The 23,976-nt window shown below is 38.5% G+C and overlaps 1 protein-coding gene across 1 annotated transcript in view; it reads right to left on the bottom strand.

Annotated features, from left to right (window-relative positions):
• EFNA5 (ephrin A5) overlaps window positions 1-22,579 on the bottom strand; it is a 215,284-nt gene extending 192,705 nt beyond the window's left edge. The window contains exon 1 of the mRNA XM_064641797.1: window positions 21,598-22,579. Within this exon, the coding sequence (XP_064497867.1) occupies window positions 21,598-21,722 (125 nt within the window). The 5' untranslated portion in view covers window positions 21,723-22,579. The remainder of the gene's footprint in view (window positions 1-21,597) is intronic.
• Between the last annotated feature and the right edge of the window lie 1,397 nt (window positions 22,580-23,976).

The following is a 23,976-nucleotide window of genomic DNA, read 5'->3' as shown; positions in this document are numbered from 1 at the left end:
TAGGCTTTCTTGCCTCAGTTCCCAAAGGTACCTCCACCCAAACACACGTTATATGTTCTTTTTAACTTGCTTCTGAAGGGGTGTGGAATCTGGGGGGGGAGGGGAACACTTCATGAACATATGCTTACAGAAGATGTAAAATGAGATAGGAAAGAGAATCAAGGAAGGCAGGTAAGTGAGCCAGAAGCAGAACTGAGGTCTGCCTTTTCCCAGCTGGTATGAAGAAAATTTCTGGACGTGAAAGCAGCCAAAAAAAGGTTTTCTTGCATGTGTATATCTCTCCCCCTGTAATTCTCAAAAGGTCTTTTCATCTCATTAGGTTAAGCTGATTAATAAAAATTCAGCAGTTTGCCCATTGCTGCTTCAGAAGTGGTGAAGCAAGTTGAAAGATGCAGGCGGAAGGTTTTTGTGTTTGAGACAATAAGTGGGATGACTTCTTAAATCCTTCGTTGTCATCCTCCATTAGAGATAAATAGACACCTTGGCTCAAATTCTTCAAACAAACACTGCGTTGCTACACTTCTTTATTTTCTATTAACCTTCCTAAAAAGCTTTAACCCTTCCAAAGTGCGGGGATTTTTGTGTGTGTTTTTACAATTCACCAAGTAAGTGAAAGCTTTCTCTCATTTAGACAAATTGTTGAAAAGGCACTCTTTAACACCTATGTCAAAAACAAAGGCTGTGGAAAATGAAGAATATGAGCTGGCCAATTGCTATATTTTAGTAAGAAGATTCAACTGAAGCTGAATGTGCAATTTGCATATCTTCAGAAACTGATATAACAAACAGGGGTTTAAAAAATATTCTAGAGGCTAGAATTTTAAAATTCTGCATTAATGAAGTTGAAAGCCTATGAATTAATGTAATTCATCATCTAAAGCCCTAAGGGTAAAATGACACATCCGTTCTCTAGTAAAAATTTATAAATTTTGCATTTTGAGGCATCACATTTGCAAAATCCATTTCTGAAAATAAATTTTTTTCAAGTGTGTCAGAGGTTGACAACTCAAGTAAAAGATCAGGTTGAGAAATCAAATCACTTCTACCTGTTTCCTGTTTATTCATGACAGAGCATATTACAAATTTAAAGTGTCTTTAAAGTATTTTATGCACTAACATCAAAACATCTTAATTAATACATATAAAACCAGCCCTTCAGAATTTCATACTGTTCTAAAACACCACAATGTCACTGTACGGTAGAGAGATGCCTGATCAGACAGGCAGTTACATGACATGTTTAAAGTATTTTAACAGATTTTGGACCAGAATTCTTTTTTCCAAAAATGTGACCAAAAAGAATGCATATCATGCATTAATGTACATGAGTCTGTATAATTTTCTTTATTCTACATTAGGGTAGAGCGATAGAGCAGATATCATCAATCTTATCTGCTGAAACTTGCACAGATTATTGTAAAACATGCACCAATTTTGATATTCCACAAGGCAGGGCTAGTGCAGCTTTTAGCAAGAATCCTTGTGTTAAACCAGTGAGTGTTCTCTCAAGGCATTTGCTTTTTAAGTATGATTTGAGTTTGTATCTAACATGCACAGAGTTAAAACAACCATTTTCTTGTTTCATTTTCAAAAATGACCCAGAACTGTGCTGTTCTGAACTTTTACTTCAGATAAGAGACTAAATTACAATGGAGACTTTCAGGACCCTGTTAGGTTCATACTTTATTATGCTCTTCTTGGTACAACTGTTCTAATACTTTGCCAAAGGGTAAGTGGTTATGCAAAAGAAAATGCCCATGCATGTTGTGGACTCTAGAGAAGCAAATCTTAATGCTTCCAAAAGAACTTCCAAATTTTCCAATAATATGATGCCAATCATAATATTAAAACTGTTATGTTAGATGTGAAATAGAGAAGTAAGGCATACACACAAATGTGAAAGATATGGAAAAATAGAAGGAAACCAGCTGAGACATTAGTTTGGCAATATCTGCTTTTATTTACTTGGTTTAAGTTACAACTCTTTTAATAGAAACATGAAATATACATACAGGAGATATATAGATATATAGATATCTATATCTATATATCTCCTCTGTGTGGGCAAAAGTAGCAATTCCATTAATCCTTCCTGAGAATAATTTAAATGTATCACAATAAGAGTATACACCTGTATGTTGTCCTGAATGATCATCTCATTGCAATTAAAATATAGCAATGAAATCCAGTTCTAGATTGTCAAGAAGTAAAATTATTTTGCCCAATTACAGTACCACTGTTCACTATTGTTTCTGACTAATCAAGTTAAGCTCATTTGTGTATTTCTCATTAATCATAAATTAAGAAGTCAGTGCAGAATCTTGTTAACAAATACAGAAGAACATAAAATTCAACTCCTTTCTGAAGCTGTAACACAGAGGCAAAGACACGTTGACTGTGTTCAATTAGGAGGTTGTATACATCCCTGATTCACCAGTCCAAAGCCTGTGTATACTTAAGGAGAGAGCAACTCTTTACCATGTTTTGTGACTTCAATTAGTTCACCAAAAGGCCAAACCACCATAGGAAACAGGCCGTACCAATCAAACCAGGCAATTGGTTACAGTGAAGCTGAACTGAAAATCAGCACCTTGCACAGATGATGAGGCGTTTTCTTCCCTTTGTTCTCAACGAGATATCTTTCAACATGAAAGGTGTAAACTGTTAGCAGATCACTAGGCAAGGTACCTTTGCTGAGCCGCGTGCCCCACATCCATTGCTTCAGCCTTCATAGAGACACAACTAACAGGTCTTTGTACAATTTTTTGTTCTCTGTTCACTCCCCATGAAAAATAATACACTCCTCTTCAGAAGACTGCTGGAGAAACAGAACTCTTCCCAGCAGTTACAACATTTAAATTATTTTAAGTTTTCTTAAGAAAACACTGGTAGAATTAAATTTTTTTTTAATTAAATAAAAAGATTGCAATAAGCCCACTCAATTTTGTGTTAGAACATTTGTCCATCATAAAATTTTGTTATTCCAAAACAGGAAAGGTAAATGGAGAACTTCTAAGAGAAACAGTAGGCATGACTGTATATGAGAGTATTTTGCATTACTACAGTACAGTTAGTGTACTTATTTGAAATTCAGACATTTACAGAATAATAGAATCAAAAAAGTTTGAAGAAAACAAATGCAACTCAGTGTACAATGGGTAAGTACCAACAACTATCTGTTTCTCAAACTGACTTCTGCTAAAATGGGAAAACACCTAGTTAGAATGTTAGCATAAAAAAATAAAGCTGCATTATGGAGCTGTGACACAAATGCAGCATTGCAGAGGCAAAAAAAACAAAAAATAAGACTTGTAAGCTTTCCAGAATACTCATGGTTACAGTTGAAAAATCAGCCAGAGTATTGAGGGAACACCATTTTGGTTTTGGGGGTTTTTTTTAGCATGAGACTGAAAAAATCCACACATGAATTTGATTGGTCATTCTACTTTAAAAAATGCCAGTCAATTCACAAATTAATGTAATTTAGAACACTTCATTTGGCAAGTACAAAGAAACGATACGTAGTTTTCCAAGTTTAACAATAAACCATTCCAAAATTCAGGCATTTTACTCTCTCTCATATACACATTTTAAGGGTAAAATAAAGATCTCATGGCTTATGTAACAAATAATTATTCTGATTGTTGCAGAAGCAGTAACTCTAAATTTTCCTTTCTGTAAAATACCAATCATCATGTAAAATTCTTTTGCTACATGAGGAAGAGAGGCATGCACACAAATGAGAAGAGTATTTAAAAAAACAAAAAGAAAGAAAAGTGGCCCAGACAAGAGTCTGGTAGTTGTTTCCTCATACAGGCTGTATTGAAAGTCACTTTGCATTTGTGGCATACACAAAAATTCTTTTTAATGATGTTTAACTTTTTTAAGTTGCGGGTGTTTGTGATGAGGTGCTTTTCAGTAAAATATATTTTCCAGCTGTTAGTTTAAAATCCAAGACAGGAAAAAAAACTAAGAAATGGTTAAAACTGGAAAACTAAGGAGATGTAAATCTGTTAAGTGTACAAAATAGTAGTTCAAAGGAAAACAGATTCACTGCAGAAAAAAAATAATCATAAACCTTCCTATTTTGTATCATAACTACAAACGCCTCTACTAGGCATTTCTGCCTTTGGAACATATAAAGGATACTGAACAGGATCTGGTGATCAACACACTATTTACATAGAGTATGCTTCTCATTAGGGAAAAAAGAGAAGAATGTTAGGGGTGGGAGGGATGACATGGTGACACAACAACCGAACAGATTTTATATCTTCAAGCATTCTAGACACCAAATAGAGTGATCTCTAATTAAACAAAAATTCTAGTAAACTAAAATTTTAATCACATTGTTCCACAGCAGTTTGCAATAATGTGTTACCTATGTATTGACAGTTGTTTTCTCTCACTTTGAAATTGTACTGCTCTCTATTATAAACTTGAAAAAACAATGCTTTTGCTAGCTTTAAAACACTAAATTCAAGTTTCTTATCTACATTATTTTCATAGTTTAGGCAACTCCCATCCTTGTCTCAACCTCTTCTACTCCACCCAAGAAGACTGGGTTTCTTCCTGTTACAGTGCTGCTAGAGGGTGAAAGCAAAGCACACTGCAGATTCATTATTAGAGCACTGTCAAGCACTTCTTCTAGATAAAGGACAATCCTATTCCCATCTGAGGCGAGTAAACAGAATTTGCTTTTACACATCTCCTTTCATATTCAAAATATCCCAATATGCTTTACAATAATGAGATAGATACACTGTCATTTCCGTAATCTCAAATGCAGAGGGCAAGGCTTTGTCTTGTGAGTCGGAATAAAAGGAGGTCATGGGGTCCTTTGAAGTTTCCTTACAGCATCTAGACTGAAGGACAGGATGGCATGGAGAACCTAACTGAGACAAAATAGAAAGGGAACTGAGACAAAATAAAAAGGGAGGAGGACAGGTGACCATTGTGAAATGTGTTTGAGACATCTCTTTCATCATATTTAAGGAGCACCAACCTAGAAGCAAAAATTAATCAGCTGGAAAGACTTTTTTTCGAAGACTGGCAGCAGGTACAGTGCTAATCCTATTTTTCTTTGAAGGCTTTTCTTGGGCAGGAAGGGAGGGAGCGAGGAAGCCTGGCAAGATGAATTCCACTTCCATCACAGCAAGTCAGAGATCTATATGCATACAGAGATTCAGTTCAGGTGAATGTAATGTAGTAGGCTAAATTACCCACCCAGTCAACGTAAGTACTCATCCAATAAAGAGGTGAAATATCCTGGCAAACGAGAATTTTAAAGGAACTTAGGAAACAACATTTCTAAGGAAAACAGAAAGGGGCCAGGAAATTAAAAACAGATCAGACAGCTCCCCATTGCGCCTTAAAGAATGGGTCCATCACCCAACCAGCACTGGCTGGCAAAAGCTTCTCCAGTGAGGTTGGACTGGCGAAGGAAAGCACAACAATATCCAGTCTGTGTTTTATTGCCAATCTTGTGTTCCCAAATGAATTAATAAAAAGTGGTGACCTAATTAAACTACATCCTCTGCATCTTGCCTTCCTTCTGCACAGCCAAGCACCAGCTACATGGAACAGAACAGCAGTGGTTAAACTCTCCAAAATACTTCATCCATCACTGCTCTGAGTAGAGCCTCAGTGAGGGAGGGAGAGAGGGAGAGCTGCCCAATAATCCACCTTCATTGCATAGTTGTTCACAAAGGATTGAAGAATCTTTGGCAGGAACCATCCCTTAAAGCAGAATTTTGTGCCTCTTCTCCAATCCTACCTCGGTGAAATTAAGGCTATGTTCACTGAGCATCTCACACAGAAAGAAGGTGGACGATTTTGGATGCTCCACCTCTGCAAAGCTTTATGCAGCCCTCGATGACGGGGGCTTTGGCCCTTTTCTGCTAGAGCAGTTATGCCTTCAGCTGTGTTCACTGTTTAATTTCCCCCATTGCCTTTCTTCTTCTCCTAACACTTGCATACTTTAGCCTTGGCTATGCAGTACTGACTAAGAAGGAACAATAGGTGCCTTTCAAGTCTTTAGAGTGAGCTTTGAGCAAGGCTCAGCTCATAGCCCCAGTCAATATTTACTGCAGTTTGAAGCCACTGTTTCATGGCTCCTTCCAGGCAGAACACATTAGTCAGGAACCCCTGGACCTCACCTGATTTTATCCTAACAAAATAAAATAAAGGGATAAACAGATTACAAAGAAAAATATTTTTTATTAGAAATATTTATAGTCACAGAACAAATAGAAATAAAGGAAAAAGGAAGGGGGACAGGAAAGATAAAGAAGACATTCTACAACACCACAACTTATGTTTGAAAAGAAATAAGCCACTTATAGTTAGGAAAGTAATTTTTCCCCTAAAGTTGATCAGCAAAGTTTGAAAATCACACATTAGACGCCACTACATGCAAATCCATTTAAAGTGACACAAATAACTGAAGAATGCAAAGAAACCCACCTCTTCAGCTATCTAAAGTTCTTTGCAACACCTAGGTCACAGCATGACCACAAATTATAGCATGACCATACATTACATCAATGAATGCTTTTGCACAGATACAAAATTTTGATGTTTAAAAACCATTAGTGAAAAAACACACTTTCAGCTTATCGAGTGAATAAAGACAGAAAAAAGAGTTAAGAACTGTCTTTTTTCACATTAAGGACCTAAGTCATATGCAAGATGTAATTATTTGTCAAAAAAAATGGATGGCTTCACACATAATGACAATTCAATTAAATGTTTTTAAATTTTTTTTTTCATTAAAATTTCAGGATTATTTTTCTTTTTGCATTGCAATCACGCTCTATAGAAGTATTCATCTGTTTCTAGAAGCTTGCAGAATTGCAGCAAATCAACAAAATCAAAAGAAGTGTCCTGGCAGAAAACTGAGGCTGCAATTTAGAGAACATCCCCTCCCCTTCTTTAGCTTCTTCTCTCACTCCCTGTAACAATCTACATTACAAAAAAAAAAAACAAAAAACCAAAAATCACATTTCTGACAGGGAAATACATCTGGACTGACAATCATAATTTACCTGTTCAAACTGGAAGGCAGCGGTATGATTTTTTATTTAGAGTGGTTGGGGTCCTGTCTCAACATGCTTTCTTATCTTAGACACCACTGAAAGTTCTGAGTCAAAGAGTCTGACAAGCCACTGTCAAAACAGGAAAAATTACAGCCTTACCTTCGGATGTGTCAAGATCTTTTGAAAAACAGATTTTATATCAGCCCTGTAGTAAAACAGATGCAGAACAGATGCATCTTTCCACCTCGCATGTTCAACTTTCAGATGCATGAAGTTTTGATCGTTCAAGTTGCTTTACTGGAGAATGTTGCGTTATTGCCGTGGCACTTGTTTGATTTTTAAAATTTGTTAGCATCAGATGGGATTTCCAATTCCACTCCTCTCACTTTAAGGGAATGCAGGAAAGCTTGTAAGTATCAGAAGTATAAAAAACCCACTACAATCAAAGGACTAAAACAGAGGTAAGACTCCTGAGTAACTAAGAAATATGCTTTTACAGAACAGAGTTCAAAATAAAAAGTTATGAGGCTTCCCAGTCCTCAAGAAATAAGTACAGACACCTTTATACCAAGTTCAGTTTGAAACAAACTTCTCTTATCATTCTTTCATATTACATTCTCCTAACCTTATATGCAGGGTGAGAATTTAATCAATATATGGATAAATGAGTTTTACATAATAAATATGTACTCACGCTCGAAATACTAGTTTTGAAGAGGAGTAAATATTTGGTAAACCACACCCAAAACAAAGAATGGGCTATGCAGAAGTGGTAAATGAAAACACAAGGTAAATATTTTTAGAGGGATTTAATAATGGCCTCTTTTTTAAAACAGCTTAGTATTACTAGTAATGTTTTTGAAATTTGGAGAGGAATAAAAGAGAATGAGGCACAGTGAAGCATTGTCAACTGAACAGTTGATACTTAGTTCATTCTCTTCCATTACTGCAACTTGAAAAATAAAAGAACATACGCAATGATTCAGTAAACTCAATGGGAATGTCATTCGAATACAGCAGAGCATCTGATCAGAGTATGTTACCATGCTATTTCTTTTACACTGTGTACATTACATAAATATGGCAGAATACTACTTACATACTATTCCCAATCACTTATTAAGGGAATACTGTAGAAGAAGATAATTAGTAATCCATATTTTCATAAATCAGGATATGCTGTATTAATCAGATAATTTCTCAACTGACAAGCTGAATATGTGTAAACAGTATTCTTTTTTCTGAGACATTATTTAAATAAAAGCATTACTGCAGTGATGAGGACCACAAAAAGCTGGGAGTGCACGGAAGGTTCTTTCTAAAACCTATGAATTTATCTTAAAAAAAGAAATTAGTATATCTTTTCCTTCTCAAAGGCAGAGATGTTTCCCAGACCAAAACCACTAATAAATTTATCCCTAACAGCAATCAAAAATAACAGTACTAATCTCTAGCTCATTTAACGGAAAACCACAGAACCTTTTCACCTGTGTACATCACCATCCTTTTGAGACTAAGACACTACCAAGACTCATTTTGTCTCTGGCATTGTCATTATAGCGTGGAAAGCAGGCCACATTTTGTTTTAAGCATAGGACTGAATCTGAAAGAAAACAGCTAATTCAAGAAGACTGCACTAAACCTACCTGATACTAATTAAGTATCTAAAAATTAAGTCTTGGGTGCCTCCACTGTACTAGCTTTATGAAGTAAACAGGCATACAAACACAAAGAGGAAGCAATCATTCCTCTGTCATACATAAAAAAATGAGTACAGAAATCCTAACTGGGCGCCTCAGTGATCTGATTTCCTCACAGAAATTACAAAGGCAAAATTGCTTTCATCAGTAATAATAGATTAGCTCCAAACTCCACATCTAAAATTAAGTGCTTAGGAAAGTCTTCCAAATGCTTTGTTCTGAAGAAGGCCATTATATCAACACTAAATCAAGACAGCTAGTATGAAAAATGGAAAATGGAGATTTCTTTTTACAGTAAGCTATAAAATGTACTTCAGTCAGACACAGGGTCTGAAAAAGTAATAATAAAGTGATGCTCTAAATCACTAAAAAAACCTTTTTTTTTTTAAAGCTAACTGTCATGCTTCAGAATAGAAACAGTGAATATGGAGATTCTCCCCATAAAGTCTTCTTTGCAAGTAAGTTCTATATAACTGAGATATAGAGAAAGGGTTTGCTTGGAATTTGAATGCAGTGAATAGCCATGATATAATGAGAAGCAAGTATGATCTACCATTCTAATTTATTTTCCTTCTTCACCCACACTGTCACTTGTTATGATAATGTGAATCTTAACCTTAATGAGAAATTTCATACCACCTTGATTAAAGAACCTCCAAATAACAACATTCTTTTTACTTTGTTTTTATTTCAGTGAAGAATCTCTTTATACTCTCAAAACCCTTAACCCTTCTGCTAATGAAGTTCCCATCTCCAATACAGATTTTTAGAGACTGATTTATATTTCATGTTTTTAAGTGAGGATTATGCTATTATGCGTATTAAAAAATATCATGCTCTGCAGGAAGTCTTCTTAGTACTTTTTTCTAGAGGTACTTTGTCTGAGGACTTTTTAAGATGTAAATTCCTCAATAAAACTGTGTATGCATTCCTTTACAACATTTGTGAACTAACACAAAAAGCTATAAAACATTCACAGTACATTTTTGAAATATATTTTACAAATCAACACAGAAAATTTTCAAAGATTTCTGGGAACCTTGCAAGCAACTCACTACAAACACATGGAAGTAACATTAAACTGGGCCCAGTGTCTTACAACTGGATCTGCCGATACAAACACTACAAAGCGTGACCAAATTTCAACTGTATGCACAATGGATACAGTTTAAGAATTAGAACTGGATTGTTTTGCAAGACTCCATTTTACAAAAAATAAGCTTATTTCATCAACATGTATCTTCTCAAATTAAACAAGGGTCACATTTCCTTACAGATGTGTCTTCCCTTCGTCACGTTTTATCTCATAGCCACTAGACATCAGCAAATCTGCTGAAAATCATGAAAAAATGTAATATGTGATACTCCATTAAATGAAACTGCCTCAAGAAAAATTGCTTTCTCAGCAGCCTCAAAATACAGTGACATACAACATGACAGGAATCACTGCTCACCATATTGGTTAAGAGATAATAAATTACATGGTTAATATGTTGAAGAGTTTACATTTGTAAGGAGAAGTAGCATCCTACTTAGGCATTTACAAGATCCACCTGGTCTTTCAGTAATATCTTGTCTAGAAGAGAGCAGTATACTGCATGTAGTGCTTTGGAAAATCCATAATCTGTATCCCAGTGGCATATTACTATAGCTGATTAATTTTACCTTCATGATCCTAAATTATTAATTTTTTTTGGCACACACTGAACCATACTCCACTATATAGGGCATTCAACATCTTAAGAGTTTCACTAATGCCTGTCTGCTAATGACATATGATAAGCCTGTTCTCAATTTTGAAATCGCTGACAGCAAAACAACTACTCATTCAACCAGGTTTGCTTTTACCCTTTTCAGCCGCTCAAAGGTAGAGGTCCCAAATGTGCACAAACTGTTAAAAAAAATTTTAGTCTAGAATGGACTCGACCAGAAAAAGACCCACTGGGTCCACAGCAAACCCACGCTGCTGGGTCCCCTCACTGGATTCAATTGGGTGGCCTCACAGAAACTGACAAACCCAACTACTGAAACTCATACTCAGGAACTACACCATAAAACCATCAATACAGGACCTAAATCAACTCCCATCCAAAGCAGTGGGAGAATCGTTTTGCTCCAATAAAGTTGTATCTGAACACTGCCAAAAAAATGGCAATAAAAAACCATCAATAAATGGGATATTAAAAGAAAAAGAAATACATGTTGCAGTGTCTGTCGAGGCATACAGTGCAAACAAATAGATAGGCTTCCACTCCTCATGACTGCCCGTCAGTTCCTACTGACTTCTAATTTTAAAAGCTATGATATGTATTTAAACAACTTTCCTTAATCAACTTAAAGGGACCATTTTTTTATAGTATTTAAAAACCTCCATGTGCAAAAAAGCTGAAATAAAATCTGAGGCACCAAGCAGTCTCAAAAAACCCATATGGCTGCTGTCTGCAAATCTATATACCTAAATATATTCAAAATTCTGCTTCTGAGGATCTACTCTTTTTAAATCAGTGCCCTAAAAACGCTTAAGTAAATTGCTCATTATACAGGCTGCAAATAAATAATTAGTAAATATTATTGGGAAGGCACAACTTCACTCTTTCGGTTTCTTTACGAACAGCATTTAAGATAATTCATACTGCAATTATGCACTTATGCTTACATTTGGAAATATTTGTGCATGGATAAATGGAACTGGCACACATTCCACTCAAGTTGCTTCTGCAGTACACCAAAATCTTAGCCTGATTTCACTTAAGATGACCCACACACCATGTGCTAAAAACAGAAAAAAACCCAAATGTGAACATGCAAATTAGCTGCTTTCATTCAGCTTTTTTTTCTTTTTTTAACTCCGGTTTACTATGCAGGGCACAAGCAAAAGTATACAAAGGATAAGATGATTTCCACCCATTTAATAAATGCAGGCAAATACTGGCTTTGATCGCAGCAATTTCATTGGAAAGCTCAGTTCACCAGAGAGTGTGCAACACAAAATGAGAGAAAGGCAAAAGTGGCTGAAAAGCAAAGGGAAAAGTGTATGCAACTTGGGCATAAGCGAAGGGACAAATCTAACCCTAGAATTAAGGTCTTTTGAATACAGGAATAATAAACTTCCAAGTAAATGTCACTTCACTATGACTGAGTTTCCCCAATTGGGTATTGTATATATATAATTTTATATATATATATATATATATAATTATTAGGCACACACTTCCCATGTTCTTTCCCCCTAAAAGCAGAGCTGACAATGGTGACAGCAGAGTGTGTAATTAGTTTTTATTGTTCCCCTGACAGCCACAGCTCTGCAAGGACCCCTTGCCTTTCCCATTGTAAATGTTATGGAAAAATACACTAATGACAGGCATTTAATTATGGGCACAGCGACCATGATGGGAGCTGTGCCAAAAGTGATTGGCAGCTTTGGACACCAGATATTCACAGCAATGGTTCTTTTTCTATCATACCTTGTAATCCAGATTAGTGAAGATATGAGTTTTTAAAAATATCTTTCCTGAAGCTTTAGTCATTGTCTAGAAATATTATTATTAATTACCACAAGCACACAGAAACAGAGAGAAAAAAATCAACAAAATGGTAACTTTTTTTGTTAGTACCATGAGGTTCTTTGAAAGAGGTCTCTCCACTCACAATGCCATCAACATAAAAAAAAACCCTACTGACTCCAGCACGTAGTGGACTTTATTTTTAAATTACACATAGTTACAAAGAGATACTATGCCCTCTTAACATATCTTTATTCAGTATTTACAATAAACTGTTCCACATTCAACTGTAGTTGCTGAGGTGCTTTTTCGCCTGATTAATTAGCAATTGGGAGACACGCTTTTTGGCAGCTTTTGTATCCCTATTATTTCTTTTGGTTTGGCACAAAAACTCCCTTTTGGAAGCACCAGTACTTGTACTGTACCCCACTTAGTGATGGATCACTGATTTTTAATAAATTGAGCCCCAAGAGAACCGCAAAAAGATGTAAAAGTGTACTGGAGTGATAACTGTACACAAACAAACAAACAAACAAATAAATGGGCAGGGGGTAAGAGCCCTTGCAGAACATAAAATATTAGGTCTCTTTCAGACTGTATATGGAAAGCCTATCCAGGAGATCCCACGTAGTCTTAAGACATTGGTCTGAATTGGCTTTTAACTACTTGATCCAAATCTCTGCCTCTATCTTTAAAAAGCGACCAGCTAATGTGGATGTGCAATTTCCTTGAAGAATGCTATATCTGAATGTTCCTTCACTGTTTCTCATCCCTCCCCCACAACCAGATGAATGAAATTGCTCTGTGAAGCAGATCTCTATGAAGAATGACCACACAATCCTGGACCAAACGGTTCTAAGTCTATGTAGCAGTCACAAATCCCTGGCTAGGCCGAACAAAGCAACATTATTCCAAAGTGGTAAGTTTGGGAATATAAAAGTGAAGCTGTCTGGCTCTAAAGTGGTAACTTACAAATAGCTGCAGAATCACTGTTGGCTGTTCATCCCCCATCCAGCTGGCTCTCATATCAGTAACTTCAAAAATGCAGTTTGCCATTATGGTGGCTTAAGGCACTTTGTGTGCCAGTGCAATGACCATGCTGTGTGTGCATGTCAGAAGGTCAATACTTTCAAATTCCAGAGTCTCTCTTTATTTCCTTCTTTTCTGGAAACAATAGGAAAGAGAGCAGGATTGATAGCTCCTACTTTGTTAACTTCTGCTCACCAAATGCCCTGCCTGTATGAATACATAACTATTTTTTTAAAAATCTGATTAGACATCTATTAAAGTGGAAAAAAACCCCAAACACAACCAACAACAAAAAACCTAACCCAATGCAGCTGTTTTTCCTGCTCATTAACAACATTAATTGGTAAATTTCCTGGCAACAACTTTTAACAATTGCAGGGTACTCAACATCACTAAAGCTGCTAGAAGTCCTTACCTAATGCTCATGAATTAGCATTGAAGACTGACAACTGTACTACAGAGATCATCATCAAAATTACCAGTAAAATACTTACTTTTTTTTATGTCTCCTCACAAAAAAACAAAAGAATCTGTATTTTATTTATATAGCACTACAAAAACTACAAAATGTTACACACTAAGAGATTTGGGGATTTTTTTTGTTTAGTTTTGATGAAAAGGTTTAGAATGTATTTGGCTCCTGTTTCAAATGCACAGACTGAGAAAAGATACTCAAATTTATTTAGAAAATTTTAACAAATGCGAAGTAAAAATTAAACCAAAAAACCCTATGTATGGTACCAGTATTAAAATAAAAATATTTATATATTTCTTAGCAAGTCCCCGTGTGATAAGATAATGTGATTTTAAGGTCTGCAGAGAGAAGGAAATTCTTCTGAGTTGTAATATGAATATGAAAAATACTACTTTGGAGTCCACAGAAGCAAAAAAGGTAGTGCTTCATTGCTACCCACCCAGGAACAGCCGCAGCACTCAACCACTACTGATGAACAACTCACACAATGTGGATGTGCCCACCACGGCCCAGCACCCAACACCCACCCCCAAGCCAGAAAAATTACACCATTTCAGGGAGGAAATATTACATTATTTCAATGAATAAAGAAGGTCAATGATGTACGGAAAACATTAATTATGGCACAAAACATATCCTGTCAAAATATGCATCCTTTTTAAAAAGTCATGAGGCCAAATTTTATCTCTCAGAATGAAACAAATATATTTTAGCAGAGGGTGACCAGTGTCGAAGTGGACGTATCTCCTACCCCAGTTTTTCCGCCTCACCAGATGTTTCTCAAAAAAACAATTCTTTCTCTGCACTCTAGCACCATTTCATTACTGTAATCAGAAACCAAAAACGGTGCCTATCAAATAAGATGGTTCTTCAAGAGTCTGATGAAAACAAACAAGCAAAAATAAAATTACTCAGTGATAAACAAGAAGTAAGATTCTTTTATTGTGGATTCTGTGGTTGAACAGTTCCTGATCAGATTAATGTGATGATCTAATGGCAGAAAACAAAATTAACAATATGAAAAATAACTAATACTGTACTTATAGGTTTTGTGAATCTACGGTCCTTTTTTTTTCATGCCATAAGTCAGCGTGGATAGGTAAATTCTTCCACCAGATTATAATGCAAGTGACAATAAGAATCATAATCTTCAAGGCTTTCCATTAAAAATTGTCGAACAGGAAGAATTTCCTCTAAATTGGTATTAGCAATTCAAGAAGACTTGCTAATTAACAGGACTCTTGTGTATCTTCTCGTTAGTTAATTTTTCTTTTGACAGCATTTTTACTGGTCATGCATTTAAACAGAAAAATGGCCATGAAACTACTAGCAGCTCACACAACATGGGCATCAAACTATTTCTCTGCGTTTTACAGCAGTCAAAAATAAACAAACTCATTTTTTTCATAAAACTAGGGTCTAACAACGTATTTTCATCAACCTGTCAACAGTAAAATATGAAGGATGTTTCCCCAGAATTGGGGGATATATTTCTTTTACTGGAAATTCTGGCATTCTATGGGGGAGAAATCCTTGCAGAACAGTGAGGGGGGTTTTTATATATTTTCAAATACTTCATTTTAACACTAATTATTTTCTAAAATGCATAGGAATGGGAATTTGTGCTTTTGTAATGTAACATTCTAGGTTCAGTTTCCTAAAAAAGAGGATTTCAGACACATATACATATTTGCACACTATAAAATAATATCCACCATTTTAAATGAGCTCAACCATAATGTAGCTTGTAGAGACTACAATGAATAGGGAGAGTGCAAAACTGCAAGGAAGATTTCTAATGTGTGAATGATCCTATTCTTCCATTCAGCTATGCTGAAGTACCTTACAGTATGGCTTACTCATAATAACTGTAATACCACCAGAAAGCAATTTCAATAACGTCTGTTTATTTTAAACCAAGCGTTTTCATCTAATTATATTCACGTGCTGCAGAATGACTAAATTTTAAGCACAAGCGCAACAAAAACTTATTCTCAAACTTTATTCTCAACAGTGAACTACACCATTCAGAAACACTAGAAGATGAGATTAATCATGAAACTAAAGACATTTTTTTAAGAACAATGCTCAGAACTGGGTAGCAGAGCAAAGAGTGATTACTGGAAGAAAATTGCAGTTCCAAAATACTTCTAATTGCATTAAAAAAAAATAAAAAAAAAAATTAAAAACAGTGAGCCAAAGCAACAGAGGCACATCTCATAGGCATGGACAAACTAGTGTCTACTCATGGTTTCTCCAGTAAAGGTTGCATCTTTAGCATCCTCTCTAAGCTGTTCTCAATGACCAGCCTTCTTTATGCACTTTCTTGAAGTCTAGTATTTCAGCAATGCAGCAGTCCTCTGCCCAGCAACAGACTGGGTTAGGAAGAAGCAGTTACAAAGTATTCAAATAAGACCACAGAGTTCTCTAAGCACATTCCTATAATCTTCTCTGTTTCATTTTACATTTGTGTGCCTGAGTCCTTGCTTATCTACCTGCCCACCTACTGACCTGGGAACTACTAGTGTGTGAAGAAACAGCACTCTGGGAAGATGGCCAAGAACTAAAACACAGATTCTGCAAATAATTTTTTTATAATTACTTTGAAATCTAAAACAAGATATGATGAGACCTGGAAATCTGGTTGAAATTCCATCCACTTTCTAAACATTTGAGAGTTTACTAATTAAAAAAATTCATTTTCAGATTTTTTTCTCACACAACATTATTATATACTCTACACCACATCACCACCTAATGACACACTTCAGTGCACACATACATATGTATATATGTGTATTTATACATAAGTATGCACATACCTACATTGAAATGCATACATATTCTCAGATGTATGCCTCTCCATATGAATGCCATGACTATGGTTCCTGAAGGACTAATTGCATTCACTCACTTTCTCAGCCCAGCTTGAAACTGGTAGATTGCTGAGATCATAACAATAGGGGAGAGAAAGGAAGGCTCATCTTTCTCTGTCCCTCTTGAAAAGGATAGAGGGGCTAGCAAAAAGAATGCAGTAAAGTGTCCTGACTATGTGCACTTGGAAAAGATTTAGGAAGAACCATTTCATGAAGACCATATACCACTTAACAAGGTGCCTTTCATACAAAGGTGGAAGCCAGTGAAACTATTGTTCTTTGTGCAGTTTTTCCACAGAAGGTTGAAACTGTTTCAAACCCCCACTTTTAAAATAAACACCAATGTTCTTTTGGAGATGCAAGGTGTTAATGAAACTACTAAAAGCAGAGAAAGTAGGTGTAAAGAATTAAAGGCTCTACTACTGATCTTTTAATTACAGGGAATCAGAAATTTCTTTAGCTCTCGGAGAAAGCTGCTGGATAAAATGCTCTCAAAATACAAGCTATGCTGTTTCAAAACTGTTTTTTAATATACATATATATACAATACATATATATATACATAAGCATGCATGCCATGTGTGTATATATCCCAAACACTTAAGATCCTACGATTCCCTTGACATAAGAAACACAGAATACCAACACCAAAGCAAATGCCTTGATTTTGCCCCTATTCATTCCCAGATTCTTAGTTGTTCTTAACACGCGTAACTACTTTCTTCCTATTCCAACCATTTCGTCATGGCTTCCCAAAACCCTGTACACAGGCAGAACTGTATCTATATGGAAAACAAACAAGCAAAACCAAACCAAACTGAACAAACAACAACAACAACAAAAAAAAACCAGCCACACAACCTTGGCATATACAGCCAATACAACATGGTGAAATCTGTGAACACATAAAAATGGATGGTAGGATACTCAGAAATCCAGCCAGCCAGTAAGCGTGCTCCAGAAGTGCCACAGTCAGAGCTTCTCAAAACTAAGTCTGTGCCTTTGGCTGGTCCAGGTAGGCACTAAGGTACACATCCAGTCATACACTGTGTGTCTGTACCTAACTTCATAGAAGTTAGATCCTTTTCTGAAACAGTGCCTAAATACTCACCTACAAAATTCACCTAAGTTTAGACATCCAGGTTGTGAAATTCTAATCTATGCATGGAATTTTCTCTTTGCTGCTCCCAAGTTTCTATCCTAAAAAAAACCCTCCAGCAATATTGATAAAATTGAGGTAACCAGCTTAATTATGGGAAATAACCAGCTGAAGTCTTTATAATAATTCTCTTACAGATTTTATACACCATTGTCTTGTATAAGACACAGCCAAATCCAGTAATACTCCTAGTAAAAAAATATTTGCTTCTGTGAGACTACAAGCTTTGACCTCTATACATAACCAGAAACTAGACTTGAAATGCTGGTACTTTTAACCATTCTGAAACAAGTAACAATTTACGATGCTACATAACCTGACACTGAAACAACTTACAGGGAAATACCTAAATACAAACCACAATCTTAAAGCACACTCCTGCAAGCAGAAAAATGTATCACTAATTACAACAAGTTGTTCAGCTTGAACTCTGACAAGATTAAAAACAATAGCAAGCACCAGACACGCAAGCAGACCGCTTCAAAATATGGCCCAGGTACATGACATTCAGTCTGAATTCTAATTACAAGGACACTAGTACTCAGGATTAAATTAATATTCCGAAACAGAAGGTTGTATTCAGAATAATATTCTCTGATGACAACAGTTTGGTGTCCCGCATAAGAACATATATGCAAACAGTGCTGAAGACTAATGCACTTCAAGGTGACAATTAGAATTGGTGTACATTTAATTCTAAGCCTACACAAATAAACAAATAAAACAGATTTTTGAGCTTATTTAAGGATTAATTTCCAATTAAAAAAATTATTAAAAGAAGTTATTTTATTTATACTTCAGAATCCTAATATCTGAACATATTCTTACTGGGAACTGGACTACAGCATTTATGGTATTTCATGTATGCTGATAATTAAACACATAAGAAGAGTAAAGAACAGGAATACTTTAATCATTTCTAATAAGGGACTTAGACTCTATAAGAATACACAATTTTGTTACACATACATGCTAACAATAGTGATCAAACATTTTCTAATTGTTCTAGCAGAACTTTGGCAACTAACCAAGCAATGTAATATCAATTTTGCTAATAGACTCCTCAGGTATTTTATTTACCAAATATTGTTCACAGCAGGAGCACTTATCAATTGGGCCACTCAACAATTTACTAATGTGCTTTTCAATAAGGATGAAATCTTTACGTATTTCAGTAAGCTGCTGGACTTTCATACTAAAAAATGAAACATCGTCAAATTGGAAGAACAATTATTATTAAATTCTTCAAAGTTTAGGTGAAATATTACTTTAAAATGCCTTTAATCACTAGCAAGATAATCAATGTTCCATTTTTTAAAGGTAATTAATTAGTTCTACAGCAGTTTATTAATTCTGAATAAATACAAAAAGAATTAAGCTAAATCACAATGGTGGTATCTCTGTTTAAAGAACAACAGTATATTTTGTCTTCTAATTTCAAAGAGTTATCACCAAGTAAGCATCCCTACTTACTTCTGCATGAGTACATCTCTTGAGTCTGCCTCTAGATGCAGATAAATCACTATAAAGTTATTCCTGCAACATTGTTAATTGCTCTAAAAATTTTCATAACCAAAGACAATTCTGCCTTCAGCTTAGATTCTAACTAAACGAATTCAAAAGAGAAGTGCTTTCTTTTCTTTGGGTCTCTTCCCTCTACCATTCAGGTGTTTGCCTGTTTTTCTGTAATGATCATCTTACTTGAAAAGCCCATAAAAACTGGAAAGCTGTATAAAACAACTGCACCCTGCTCTTTCTCATATTTTTAATTCACGAATAAACATGACATGTCCAAATAGATATATCCATTGTGAAAGAGCAGTGAGTATTTTAAGAGAAGAAATATTTGTTTTTAAAATGGAAAGTTTAGAAACATCTTAAAATTAACTCTTCCTCTAGTGTTTGGAAGAATAACAAAACTAAGTTTCCTTTGCAGTCTGCTGATGTTTAATGTTGGATTAATAAGAGATTCCATTACCAGTAATAAAATATGATAAACTTACTAGAAGCCTTACAAATCCAACTCAGTGAGTAATACCTACTGACTAGGTAAGCGTTGCTTGTACCTTCAACTCTCTTTACCTATGTACAGTCACTGTACAAGCTCATCAAACATAAGACAACAAGAAGTGAAAAATCTTGAATGTAAGACTATTTTTGAAGTATTTTAGCTGTTATACCAGTAATGTGTGCATTCAGTCAAACCTACTTCTCTCAACGATCCTCATTTTGCCCAGTGGGATTTGAGAAATTATTTTTTTACCAGCAGTTACATTTCATTTTGCCTAACAACAGAAAAAAACCTCTGATTTTGAGAGACAAACAATTTTTTGGGGCATATGTTCTTTGATGTGTGATTTGATGTGCAACTTTTCATCTTATTTACTCTGAGCAATTTTTTTCAAGTAACACACGTAAAAAAGAGGAAAATGTAGGGACAGGCATTTAAACTCATACATGCTCATCATTTCTAGGCATGATTGTTTCTGTGGATAAATCCTCTCTGTTTCAAGCTTTTTGTGCCGACCAGTTTTCACTGAGGTGGTGTGACCAGGAACACAGTGCTGGACAAACCAGCTAACTCTGGGTACTTGAAAATTCTGCCTGTTGACTTCTGCATCACCTATTTTGAACCTGCTCTGGAATACCGAGTAGTGGAGTTTTCTGCAGGCGACACTGATCTATTAAAAAACATGACCTGTGACAAAAATCAATGTGCTAATCTCAAGCCAAACTGCGGTAGCAGAAGCATAAAAAAGAGATAACCTAAGATAAAACGTCCACAAATTTACTTATACTAGCTTGACAGGTTTACAAAAAAAAAAACCAAAACAAATCAAACAAACAAACAAACAAAACAAAAACACCAAAAAAACCAAACAAAACAAAACAAAAAACCAACAAACTCACAAACAAACAAAAAAGTAAGTCTGCTCATAGGCACTTTAACAAGGCAAAAGAATTTAATACCCAGCTGACTTTATACCTAAACACATGAACACCATTTGGAGCAGGGCTGCAACTGAAATTTGCTGATGCTAAACATGAGGGAAAACTGCAGAAAAAAATTATAAATGAAACATCTCTTTCCAGTGCTGAACGGCACACGCAAAGCCTGGTGCCAGAAACCCTCGGTGCGAAGGGAGCGGGGCGACTATGCCAGCACCGCTCGGCTCCGACGGCAGGGACAGCGAAGATGCTCCGGACACAGACCCCTGGCCCGGCAGGGCAAACCTACCTCGCTTCCTCACCTTCAGCCTGCCCGGGAGAGCCCCCCGCCGGGAGGGCAGGGCAAGGCAGGGCCGGGCAAAGCCGTTCCTGAAAACCCTCCCGGCTCGGGGTGCTGCGGAACTGGGGACCGTGGAGGCAGAGCCCCGCCGCCCTGCCCGGGGCCGCATCCCCGCTACCGTAGCCCGCCGGGGCAGCTTCGGGGGGCCGCTACCTGCGCCCCCTCATCCCATCCAAGCCCCCGGAGCGGGCTCGGCAACAGGCACGAAGCTGCCCCGCAGAGAGGAGCACCCACACCACGTTGCGGGAGCATGCGCCCGACTCCCGCGGGCCGGCGGCGACCGACCCCGGGGAAGTCTGGTGCGGCCTCGGAGGAAGGAAAGGGGGGCAATAAGAGAAAACCACCCCCGCCACATTTCCCATCGCCGCTACCCTGCAGCCCTGAACCTCCATTAAAATAAAGTTTTCCACGCCATTCTCCAGCCGGGGTTACTTCCTGCGGTTTCTGGGCAAGAGTCTCCGGCGCCCGCCCGCCGACAGAGCCCCCTTCCCCCCCCGCCCCGGTGCGCGCCCGCGGCCGCCCTGCGTACCTGGGATTGGAGCTGTTCCAGTAGACAGCGTAGCGGTCGGCCACCGCCTTGGCGCCGGGTTCCTGCCCGCGCACGCACACCCACAGCGCCGCGGCCGCCAGCAGCAGCATCTCCACGTGCGGCATCTCCGCCCGGCCGGCAGCGCAGCGAGGCGAGATGCGGGGGAAAAAAATTAAGAAAGGGGGGAAGAAAGGAGAAAAAAAAAAAAAAGAATAAAAAGAAAAAGAAAAGAAGGAGACGGGGGCGCAGGCAGGACTGGGTCGGGATAAATAAATAAAAAGCAAGGCGCGCAGGCGGTGGGTTCGGCGGCGAGCCGCACCGCAGCAGCGAGCTGAGGGCGTCTGGCGCCGCAGTCGCGCAGCCGGCGGGCGAGGGCGATCCGCGGCCCCTCAGGGAGCCTTACCCCGGCACGGGGTGGCGGGGGCCGAGGCGGGTGTCGGCGGCAGGCGGCGGGCGGTGCTCATTCACCGGGAGTCCCGCACGGAGCCCACGGCACGACATACACCGGCCCGCCGGCACGGCGGACAGTCGCGGGGCGGCCGCTCCTCCGCCACTGCGAGCGGCCCCGACCCTCGGCTCGGGCTTCGCGGGGATGGATGGAGCGAGCGAGCTGAAGAACGGCGGAGAAGAGCGGGCAGGAGGAGGAGGGGAAGGAGATCTTTCCCCCTGGAAGCCCACGGGGGGTCCTGGCAACGTATTAAAGGCGGCCGGTTGGGAGCGGGACGAGAAGTACCCGCAGATCTCAAAGTACAAAGTTTGTGTCTTCCTTCCTGGCCCTCCGCTCCCCGCAAATGAGAAACAAACAAAAACAGGGAAAAAAACAGGGAGGTGAAGGAGAGAAAAGGGGGGGGTGAAGCAAAACCCCTGAGGAGTTTGCTCGCTGCGCTGATGGAGTTGAGGAGCCTGTTCTGCAGCACAGTGTCTTGAAGGAGACTTTGTGGAGTGGTTTTCTTGTCCTTCCTGTTCCTGGGCGGTGGATGCACCAAGGACTAAGCAACAGCAAAGGCGGGAAAAAAAAAAAAAAAGGCAAGAAAAAAAAAAACGGGGGTCAGAAAAAAAAATGGCCAATCCAAGAAATATTGCGGCGTGGAAACCAAGGAGATGGAAGTAAAAAAAACTGTTTTATGAGAGGGCGTGGAGAAAAGCAAAACCTCGGAAAAGTGGAAAATCAAGCCTGCAAACTCCTCTGATGATGCTGGTCTTGGCTGGCCTCTCCTGCTCGGGGAACGAAAGGAGCGATACGGCGAGGTGCGGAAATCTCTTTCAGCCTCTCGGAGCCTCTCTGCGATAAATCAGGGTCCAGTCCCGTGAACATCAACTTCTGCGGAAGGACAAAACAGTTTGAAAGAGCAGGGAGGGGGTGAGAGAAAAAGAATCCACTCCTCAGATGACTACATAAGGAGATCTTAAAAAAAACACAACCACCCCAGATCTTCTCGATCTTGCCCAACGGCTTCTCCCCTATTCCCTCCGAAGCAGCAGCAAGAGCAACAAGGAAAAATATACCACGCCAGCAGGCAAATAAATAAACTTGAATGCAGCGGCAGGCAGGGAGGGATCGTAAAGAGCGACGAGGATTGGAGGGGCAAAAGTCAGTTTTGAAAAAAAATTGCTTTATGGGAAGAAAAAAATCTTTAAACAGTCACGCCCCCTTTTGCAATGACCGGTCCCTTCACTGCGTGTAAATCCGACATCAGCAACCTGGAAAAGCTAGGAGCCTGGCGCGCTGAGCTGTCTCTGTGCATGCGTGTGTGCGACAGGCAGCCGCAGAGATATATACGCGGTATAGCGAGGTACGCACGCACACACACACACACACACACATACATACATACATACATGCACACGCGTGTGTCCGAGGCGGGATCTGGCGCCGGTGTGCGTGAGGGATGAAGGCGAGGAGGAGGTGCAGGCAGCCAGCTCGGAGCGCGGCTGCTGCTGCTTGATCATGTGGGATTTTTGCATGCAGTTTACTTGGGAAGGGGGGGGATTTGCCGGCGCAGCCAGTCAGGGCACAGCCTGCTGTTTGCTTACAGATTGCTTTTTTTTTCTTTTTTTCTTTTTTTTTTTTTTTTACACCTCGACCTGATTGGCTTGCAACACGAGAAGGAAGGTGTCGTCCCGGGCTTCTCCTCCTCCATGCCAAAAAAATACCCAACCCCACCTTCTGGAAACCTGACTAATTGAATTACTAAGACATCGGAGTGGTTCCTGTGCAGCCTTACTGCTAAAGGTAACCGTTTCAACGCCGGATGCTGCGACAGGATTATGCGCGGGAGCAGCGCACGGACGAGTTTCCGCCCGCCGCGAGAGAAAAGCAGTGTGCCGCCTAATTCCACCGAAACAGAGAAACTCCTTCCCCGCGTTCCCCCGCACACC

This window comes from Pseudopipra pipra, chromosome Z (genome assembly GCF_036250125.1).
Source record: "Pseudopipra pipra isolate bDixPip1 chromosome Z, bDixPip1.hap1, whole genome shotgun sequence".
Lineage (NCBI taxonomy): Eukaryota > Metazoa > Chordata > Aves > Passeriformes > Pipridae > Pseudopipra > Pseudopipra pipra.
Note: the sequence above shows the minus strand (reverse complement) of the source record. Positions and strands in the feature narration are given on the sequence as shown.